Source organism: Austrofundulus limnaeus, unplaced genomic scaffold (genome assembly GCF_001266775.1).
Source record: "Austrofundulus limnaeus strain Quisiro unplaced genomic scaffold, Austrofundulus_limnaeus-1.0 Scaffold438, whole genome shotgun sequence".
Taxonomy (NCBI): domain Eukaryota; kingdom Metazoa; phylum Chordata; class Actinopteri; order Cyprinodontiformes; family Rivulidae; genus Austrofundulus; species Austrofundulus limnaeus.
Window position 1 is genome coordinate 122626 of NW_013952840.1, and position 10421 is coordinate 133046.

Genomic DNA, 10421 nt, shown 5'->3' on the forward strand with positions numbered 1-10421 from the left:
TGTTTTCAGTGAACTCAGCAGCAACAGGAGTGATGTTTGTGTGAATATAAAAGCTTTTATTGTCCATAATGTTTGTGTTCCTCTGTTCCCTGCAGATGTTCAGCACACAGTGCAGATTAAAGAGGAAGCTCCTGAAGACCAGAGTCCTGGTGTGGACCAGCAGGACCCAGAGCCCCTCCACATAAAGGAGGAAGAGGAGGAGCTCTGGGACAGTGTGGAGGAAGAGCAGCTCAACGTGATCGTGGTGTTTCCTCTGAAGAGTGAGGATGATGAGGAGGAGCCTCTGTCCTCACAGCTTCATCAGCACCAAGTGGAAAACAGAGACGTTCCAACCAGCAGCTCAGCTGACCTGATGACTGGAGAAGCTGATGGAGGAGCAGAAACCTGCAGGAACTCAGGTCTAAATCCTCATGGAGACACTTCCAGCTCCTCAGTGAATGAAGTCAGTGAGGATGAAGAAGAGGATGAGGATGGAGACAATCATGTGAGACTCTTATCAGACTCTGGGTCTACAACTGAAGACAGAAACAAAGACTGGAAGGAGAGCAGAGCTCCTGAGTCAGGTGGAAACTCTGTCAACAAACTGTTCAGCTGTAATGATTGTAGTAAAATATTTCAAAGTAAAACAAAACTAATCAGACACACCAGAGTTCACACTGGAGAGAAACCATTCAAATGTGATGTTTGTGAACAGACTTTTAACCAAAAGACAAATTTAAACATTCACACGAGAGTTCACACAGGAGAGAAACCATTTACATGTGAGCTCTGTGGACTGAAATTCATCCAAAAGTCAAATCTGAACACGCACATGAATATCCACACAGGAAGGAAACCGTTTGAATGTGATGTTTGTGGACAAAAGTTTAATCAGCGGACAAATCTGAACAGGCACAAGAAGATCCACATGGGACAGAAACCGTTTGAATGTGATGTTTGTGGGCAAAGATTTGGCCAAAAGACAAATTTAAACACTCACATGAGTGTTCACACGGGACAGAAACCCTACGCTTGTGAGCTTTGTGCACAGAGGTTTATTCAAAAGTCTGATTTAAAGAAACACATGAGAATCCACACAGGTCAGAAACCGTTTATTTGTTTGTTTTGTGAACAAAGGTTTAGGCAAAACTCTAATTTAAACAAACACATAAAAGTCCATCATGGAGGAGAAACGACTGCTAGTACTGAGATGAGGAATAAAAAGCAGCAGAGTTCACGCTGAAGTGAAACTACACAGTTGCAGAGTTTAATGTAAGTGTGTGTGATGTGTAGAACTTCCATGTTGGGAATAACCACATTGTGTATTTTTCTCAACCAGACAAAATGTCTCCTTTGGTTCCGGTTCAGGGACAGGTCTGGAGGAGTTTAAATATCTGAGTTTTTACAGGACTGGTGGTAGGGTGGAACCTGGATGGACTGGAGTTCTGTCTTCAGAAGAAGGCGTTGCTTTGATCGGTTGTTTTTAAGAAGTGGTTAAGTTGAAAGGTGAAGCTCTGACTGAGCCCTTGGCTCTCAGACTGCAGGTTTACTTGTGGTTCCTGGAGTTTCTAAAAATAGAATGGGAGGCAGAGCTTTCAGTTCTCACTTCCTGTTTCTGTCTGTGCGGCAGACGCTCCCTACCTTTTATCATTAAGCAAATAAAAACAGATTAATTCATAATGTTGTATAATTCATAGAAGACAAGTGTTTGTGTGGTTTCACTGTTTCCTACATGTAAACACCAAACACTAAAGTCTTCTGGTTTAGATTTAATCATGCTTGAATGTAAAAGTCAGTCCTGTTTTCTCTTCCTCGGGGGTAAACTACAAAACAAGTTTAATAAAGTTGGGCTTTTTTTGAGAAGGGGGTCTCTGCAGTCACGAAGTAGTTTCTATCTTTGTGGGTGTAGTTGGCCCGAGGTGTGATCGGTCAGATGGATGTTTTTTTATTTAATTTAATTTATTAAATAGAGGGGAAATGAATTCTCTGCATTTTACCCATGGCACATGTGAACACACGTGGACAATTCCAGCTCCTGGGGAGCAGCTGAGGGGTTCAGTGGGGCTGGTTGGTTCGGGGAGTTGAACCAGCAGCCTTCCAATCATAGACTCATCTTCTGTAACCCCAGTTTGAAGAAGCTGGGGGRCAGCTTGGTTGAACCTTGCAGGAAGCACATATATATTTTAAATATAGAGATTAATATTAGTCATAACTTGAGACAGGAAGTTGCTGCACAACATATGAAGTCAATAAATGTTTACATTTTCACAATAATTTTTATGAGTCATTGTTCTTTTTTAAACTACATAAACAGTCAGTAAATCATTATTTTACTATCATTACCAGAGATTTGTAGTAACTAAGGACATTTACATTGTTACAGTACTTAAGTAGTTTTTTTGAGCATTTGTAATTTTACTAGGGCTGTGAAATTAATCGAGTTAACTGATTAATTTTAGTGCTGCATGGGCATAGATTAAAATTTTTTTAATCACGATTAAAATTTACAATCACTTTACTCTGGCTGAATATGTAGGTTTGTATATTGTGTAGCATTTTCTTGCATATAAATAATCATTTCTGATWAGATTTCACTTGTTCCTGTGACAACGGCTCAGGAAGGAAGAAAAACCTCCACTTTGACTTCAGACTATTTTCCAAAGACTTTTGCGTGGAACTTCCTTTGTGGCTCTAATTAACATCTCTTACACAAACCCCCACCAGACGTCCTGACGCCTTACTGTTAATAGATAAGAAATGCCACATTCCTGTTCCAAACCCCACAAGTTCTGTTGCTTCCATCCCTCATAAGCACAGGACTGTCTGTTGGTTCCTCTTCAAAGGGATCATAAATGCCTTTAACCACTGTTCGGCGTGACTGAGAACAAAGGACCTACATTCTTCATTAAATGTGAAAAAAAGGAGAAAAGATAAAGGAATCTGTGTATCTAATGTTTCCTGTCTTATTGCAAAAAATGTCATCTAATCCATTTTTCAGGTAAGAATTAAAAAGACCATAAAGGATCTACTAAGTTTTGCTTAGTTAACCATTCAATAGGTGTGTGAATTGTGGTGTTAATTGTTTTGATGAAATGTTTTCCTGAAGATGATGTGTGTTTTATTCCATGATTTAATCCTTAGAAACTTAGGACTTGAATTTTAATAATTGTGACACTTATTTTACTGAGGYAAGCAGATGTCTCTCCCTTTAACTAGATGCAAGATAATTAAACTAAAACACTCCCTTTTTCTTTGTCCTGAAGTAAAGTTTTCCCTCCAAATTAGGTTTGATTTGTTAAAAAACATTTCCTGTATAAGGTGTAACATTTTTATTGGCCAACTAAAACCTTGACTCCGCCCATGACAGAGGTTTTAAAAAGCTTAGCACACTCCCAATTTCTTAGAAGACAAGGACAGAAGAAGACAGAGAGAGAGTTTTTCAACATCAGAAGTCAGAAACAGTTTTCCAGAAGCTCAGCAGAGGCCCATCCTGCCAGCCCCTCCCCATGGGCTGGGCAGGATGGTGGTCCTTCTGCATCTCCTGCTGGTTGAACGAACAGCCAACGTTTAATATCGACTCAACATCTGAGTTTGATTTTATAGAAGTTAAATAAGCTAATTGTAATTCATGTGTCGTTTTTAGTTTGTTTTTCTCTACAAAGTTGAAATCAAATTAAGAAGTTTTGCAGCCGCCTGGGGAGGACCGGACCCTGTTGTCACCAGCTCAGCACCCACCTTTCTGACTGAAGGACCAGCAGCTGAACAGACACCCTGAGTGTCCGACCGGCCACCACACTGAAGCAGTTCTTTGGGGAACATAACCTGAGATCCTTCGGTCAGCCGACGCCTACTTCTGGTACCGCCATCAGCAGAACAAAAGGGTAAAAGTGAACATTTGTCCTGGTGACACACAGGTGCTCAGACGTAATTTGATTCTGATCTTTGTATGAGATTTGATAAACTAAACRATTTTTCTCCCTAATTTAACTAGGACCCCCTTAGTTAAAAACCAGCTAAAAGCAAAACTCACCTCWCTCCAAACGTCAAACTCACCTCTCAGGGTTTGTTTTATTTGTTTGTTTGTTTTTTTATTCACTTGTGATTGCAAACTCTGTTTTACCTGGTTCAACATGTCATCACTCATCACTCGCCATAGTTGTAAATACATTTAATCTGTAAATAAATGGCCCGTGGAGAACGTGCCAACATAAGTTAATCTCACTTTTGTGTTTTGATAAAGTATTATTGGTTCTGATAAGGACAAGGGCTCATCAAACCATTTTGGGTACATTTATTGTGAGACTGATTACAATAAAGTTACAGGTTTTTGTCTCTTACCTGGGTTAATTTTTGATCAAATTACGAACGTGGTGCCTCGAGGTCAGATAATTTGCGTATTTAAATAATTCACAAATTATCCATTTTAGAATATACCCAAAACCCCTACATTTACAATGCACTCAGTGCCAGGTGATGTTTGTAAATGAGAAGTGGTTCTCAAACTGTTTACCTGGATGAATAAAGGTTAAATAAATAAATAATAACCTCCATGTGTAACACATTATGTAGTTTTTTTTTCTTTTTGTCTTCTTATGGCTTATTTTATTTATGTTTTGCTGACAACTGTGACCTTAGTATCCATCTTCCGTTCCTCATGTAGTACTGTAGTAGTAGTAGTAGTATGTAGGAGTAATAACTCAAGTAATTAATTTTACAAAAGTTTTATATTAAGTTTAAGATTAATCGTGATTAATTCACAGCTACCTTGGAATTAAAAGATTAAAACTTTTAATTTGACAGCCCTAAATTTTACCAACTATTTTTAAACAGCTACTTTTACTTTTGCTTTGTTACATTTTAAAGCTAAAAATKATATTTTTACTTCTTTAAGATTTAACACCTAGTTAGTTATAAATTAAATATAATCTGAACTCATCATGAAAGAAATTTCTGTTCTAAAATAATGAAGAGTTGAATTTATTTAAAGTCATGTTAACTGGCTCCACTGAGCCTAGTTGAGTAAACTGAGCAAAGAATAAACATATATCGCTCAGTTAACCTGGTTTAGTGGAACCAGTTTGGTTCAGTAAATTCAACAGTTTATTTCTTAGAGAGTGTGTAAAAGTACTTTGACTTTTACTTTCTCAATTTTTGTGAACAAATGTTTTCTTACAGAACACTGAGGTCAGTAAAGGTTTGTTAGTATTTATTTTGAAACTAAAACGTTTAGAAACAAAACTAAATGTGAACAAAACGACATGTTAATATGATGTTCTTTATAAAATAAAACGTAGAGCTCTAAAAACATCAACTTAAACACAAACATCTCGGAGGTAAAGTTTCAGTCATTCGATGAAGGCACGTGAACATTTCAGGGTTTGATCTTAGAAGTCATTTTCTGTAAACATTCAATAAAACATGGAGAACAGGAAATACTGCTGGGAAAACATCAAAATAGTTTTTTTTTTGTTAACTTCGTGGTAAACTAATTATAAATTAGTTTAGGGATTATAGTTTATAAAAGGTGATTAAAACTAAAATAGAGTTTGAAAAATACGGAAAATAATTTGCATTTAAAAAACACAAATTTTCCAACAATATAAACAAAAGACATTTGAGTCGTTCTTTAGATTTTCCTTTCAAAATACAAAAATTTGGAGGCAAAATAAGAGATAGTCCGATCATTTAGGTGTCCGTTATCGTGATAGAAATAAAAGGGACTTTACCTGGAGGACGATTAGTGAGGAAGTCGGCGTTTGGTAAGTTATCAAAACTACGGTTTAGAAGGCTCCTCCCCTCGAGCGTCTAAAGAAGTGAGTATACGTTCACATCAAATGCGTCTCTCCAGCGTCGAGATGCGTGCGTTTTGAGATTTATGGAGGCGCGTTTGGTGTAAACGTAGCATTAGAACCACAGCATCCAAACCAGTAAGTCAGGTGATGGGACACATGACCCTCTATGAACAATAGAACCAGTCAAGCCTATTGTTAGCCGATGGTCCTCTTTTGCATGTGACTAACCTGTTTGTCCACCAGATGGAGGCGGAGCTTATAAGGCTGAGTTCACCTGAAACTCATCAGACTGAAGAAGTCTCTTGGAGGAGAGACGAAACGTTTCACTAAAGAAGAACCATGCAGAGGACCTACTGATTGTTTCTTTTTGACATATTGGGTAACTTTAAAATCAAATCCAGTCTTTACAGACTTTTCAAAATAAAACAGGAAGTGGGGACTTTTGTTCTGAAAGATAATTTTGTTTATTAAATTCTATCCCCACAGTTCATCAGGTCAGTTTTTTTTACCCTGAAWTTGTTTTGAATGAGTCCACAGACGTCGAGGACAAACCGTGTCCTCCCGGGTCTTTGTGGATCTTGCAGTTCTTGTAGCGGACCTTTGCAGACGTCCGTCCGTCTTTCCTGGACGCTTTAGTCCGTCCCGCTCGTCTCGCCGTCTGCTCTGAGACGAACGTCCACCCCTCCAGCTCCTCCAGCCGGAGGCCCAACTTGACGGCGGGATGGAGAGCGACGGGGACGCAGCAGGGACACAGGGTGCGCTTCCTGGTCCTCCCCACCCTCCTGGTGTCCACGCACGTCTGCGTCTCCGCTGGGACGGGTTTGGTCTTGGGTTTGGACCGGGCCTCGCTTTCATCGGAGATGTCTTCATCTATTGGTTCCATGTAACCAATCACAGCCTGAGCTTCAGAGGACCGCCTCAGAGYAGAGCGGCAGCTCTCCAGGGACGACGGAGGTTCTGGGTTCGGTTTGGAAAGTCCAGGAAGTCCACCTGGACCGCAGTAGTCCCGGGGGGACGGGGTTTTGGAGTGTGCAGAGACACAGCCGGCTGCTGCTGCTCCGTCCACCTGCTGCAGGTAAATCTTCACCTCAGCTGTGATCCCAAACATCTTCCTCAGCTGGGGGTCCGACCTCTGACCCGGTTCTGGTGCTGCTGGAGACGTCCGGCTGGGAGCAGGAAGTTCAGACTTCTGCAAATAAAAACAGATTTAAGTCAGACTGAGGCGGGTCGACAAAGATCTGTGGTTTTATGTTTTAAATCTGAAACGAAGATTGGCACCAACAGTTTCTGAAAACATTTCTTTTATTTTTTTAACTTTATTAATTTCTTTAAAAATAACAAATTTATATACAATAAAAATACAAATAAATAAAATGAAAGGCGGCAGAAAGAAGAAAAAAACTCGTATCAGAGCATCTTTGCTCCCAAAATTACATTTTTAAACAATAATAATCTACAAAACAAGAAAAACTAAACAAAAACCTCAAATCCTTGTTGACCAATATTTTGTATTAATACACATTATATTGTTTCATATTTCTTTAACAAAGTGACTTTTATCATTGTCTTAAACACAAACATTGATCATTTTTGACCTCAGTATATCGCTCCCTCAAACATCTCCACCCTGTTCAGATTATAACAACTTTCTCTCTTAACAAAACTTAATTGGTTGTTTAAAGGTAATATACATTTATGAGCCTTATAACCTGTAAAATATTATAATCAATCAACTCATAGAACTTTAATAATTTCACCTGATAAAATAATATATTTGATGGGTGACTGWAGTGTTTTCTAGTGATAATTTTTATGGCTCTTTCTATGTTTAATAAATAATAACTTTGTTGTGTGTTTTTGAATCATTTTAGAGGCTGGTAAAGATCAGATCAGTTTAATTATCTTTAACTGTAAATTAACTGGAAGCTTTAAACCAGGGCTTCTTAACCTTTTTGACCTCGGGGCCCAATCTGAACATAAAGAGGCACGAGGCCCAGTCAGACATTACCATATGGATCAACATGATAATTATTCTAAATCTTGGTTTAACTTTTATTGTATTTACATCATAACTAAACTATCATAACTAACATAACTAAATTAAATACACTTACAGTTAAAAAGTAAAACTCCTGTCAAATAATCACAAGGCATGATTATTTTATAATGTAACCTGCACATAATTATTTAAACAAAAGGTCAGTCAACAGACCACTCAGGCTTATCAGCACAAAAATATATATTTTTAACATAAACAACAACAAAAATAGACAATTAAATAAATAAAATTGTGGTCATGAAATAAATACAATCAAAATGTAAATGGTTCAAATAAAAAACTGTAAAAATAAATTTGATAAATTGCAAATGAAAATAAATCCTTTTTAAACTTTTGTAATCAGAAGCTGCTCTTCATATTAGTGATGAACAATAACAGTAACAACAGCTTTTTGACAAGTTTAAATTTTCTTTAAAATACATTAAAATGTTTAAAAATAAACTTCAAAAATTAATTTAAACTGCAAATTAAAATATAGCTGTATCTGTAACTGTATTTGATCATGTTTTGACCTTTTAAAATAATGCATTGTAGAACAATAAGCTGCTCTTCATATTAGAGACAAACTTTGGTGTTTTTTGATGAGTTACTTTCATTTTTGCTTCTACTTTTCATTTAAAATAAGTTTCCATTCTCAGCAGGTTTCTAAGGTTCTTCTTCTACATATTAAAAAGTTGTTAAACATCTGAGTGGCACACTACTGCTACTAGTGGTGAGAAAGTGTATTGCACMTTATTCAAAATCGTCCCACGACCCTCTGTGGCCCAACGTTAAAAACTGTTGTTCGTTTGAGGCCCTCAASGTGGCGCTCACGGCCCACAWGCGTTAAGAATCTCTGGTTTAGATGTTTTATRACAAACACTCCTGATCATCCTGTAGAAAAAAACAACAACAGAACCTGGGAACAGGAAGTGGTCTCACCGGTGCTGTTTGAGCAGACTCCTCCTCTCTGCTGGGACCTGCAGGACTTCCTGTCTGCGTGTCCAGCTGCARGTCTGGGACGCTGCGCTGTCTCCCAGCTGGACGACAAAGATCCGTCTCTCTGCAGACCAGCGTCCCCCGCTGTCCCCCRTCTCCCTGAGCCGGGACCTCGGGCGGGACCGTCCGTACGGAGTCGGGTTTCGGAGGGATGTACGAGACGAAGATGACGTTGTCCTCGTCCGGACGGGGGCGCGGAGCTTGCGGGGGCGTGTCCTTCTGAGCGTCGTCGTCGTCGCCGCACAGGTCGATCACATCCTGCGAGTCGCTCGGACCTCGCCTGTCCCGACTTGCTGGAGGCGCCGGGGGGTCGGGGGATGGGGGGATGGCGGTTTGTCCCGCTGCGGTGGACTTTAAGGACAAGCCGTTCTTATTGGCCACAAAGAAAACCCTCCCGTCGAAGACCACCAGAGCGTTTTCTGTCTGTCTGTGAGGGGTCTGCGACGGAGGACCCTCCGCTCCTTCTAACACCCACCTGATGGGACTGTGGGGTCTGGCTGAGAACTTGGGGACCAGTTTCAGCCGTGGTTTGGCTCCGGTGGAAGGGGACCCACCTGTCTTGGTGTTCGACGGGCGTTCGGGTGGTCCGGGCGCACCTGGATCCACKGTGGTTACGGGGGACACGTAGACCACCGTCGGCGAGGCGGAGCTGCTGGAAGACGTAAAGACCTGGTCTTTGATTTCCGGGGACAGTTGGGACGCCGGGACTCTCTGGACCGGTGCGTTGGGGGGCGTCTTCAGGAACTGTCCTCTGGGGAGGGCTGGAGATTTCACCGTCACAGGAAGCTGATGCGGCGGTCCCGGTGAAGGGACCASGGCCTGAGGAAGTCTGGCTGTTAAACTGGGCCCCTGCTGCTGAGGCGGACCCTCTGAGTCCCGATGWGCAGGATGGACCTGATTGGACGAGGCGTTCGCAGCAGAAACCTGCTTCCTGMTGAACTGATGATTGTTCGGCAGCGTCACGGCGCTCTTATGAGCCGTGTGAACAGGTGAGACGTGGTTGTAGATGGAGACGTCTCTTTGTGGCGACTCAGACTGATAAAACTGTCCGTTGACCCGTTTGACCGGRATCAGCTTCATGATGTTCTTTCCATCAGCTCCAACAGCCGGCATCGCCTGGTAGAACACGCTGGTCCTACTGAAACACAGAAACGTAACGAGAGTTAGCGCTGCTGGTAAATAACGCTGACTCCCAGTGGTGGGAACCGCTAACCAAACAGTTAGCTTCACTAAACACTAATCCATTAAACAGGAATCTGAGCTATGCTAACGCTAAACAAGGTTTAGCAGGGTTAAGTTGTTTTATTTCTTTTTGATGCTCTTAGTTTGAAGTTTAGCTGCTAAAGATGCTACATGCTAACTCAGGATAAATGGCACCAAAATAGAAGTTTTTCCACCTGTGAATTTTTTAGTGGACTTAAAACTGGCTGATCATAATTTAGTGGAAGCTAACCAGTCCATTAATGGTTTCCAAAGTTAGCAAAAAATAATAACATAAATAAAATAAATAAATAAAAAGAGAAGAAGCTAGTTCCACTGTTAGCGGATTAGCAGAACTGAGTGAGTCCACTATTTGTTTGTTTGAATCATGTATTGTAATATAAATACAAAAG

The 10421-nt window shown here is 40.4% G+C and overlaps 1 protein-coding gene across 1 annotated transcript in view; it reads right to left on the bottom strand.

Annotated features, from left to right (window-relative positions):
- Positions 1-6211: 6211 nt before the first annotated feature.
- Positions 6212-10421, bottom strand: part of lrif1 (ligand dependent nuclear receptor interacting factor 1) — a 4808-nt gene continuing 598 nt past the window's right edge. Inside the window, exons 2-3 of the mRNA XM_014024739.1 lie at positions 8752-9946; positions 6212-6960 (exon numbers count right to left, since the gene is read on the bottom strand). Coding sequence (XP_013880193.1) covers positions 6277-6960; positions 8752-9946 — 1879 coding nt within the window. The 3' untranslated portion in view covers positions 6212-6276. The remainder of the gene's footprint in view (positions 6961-8751; positions 9947-10421) is intronic.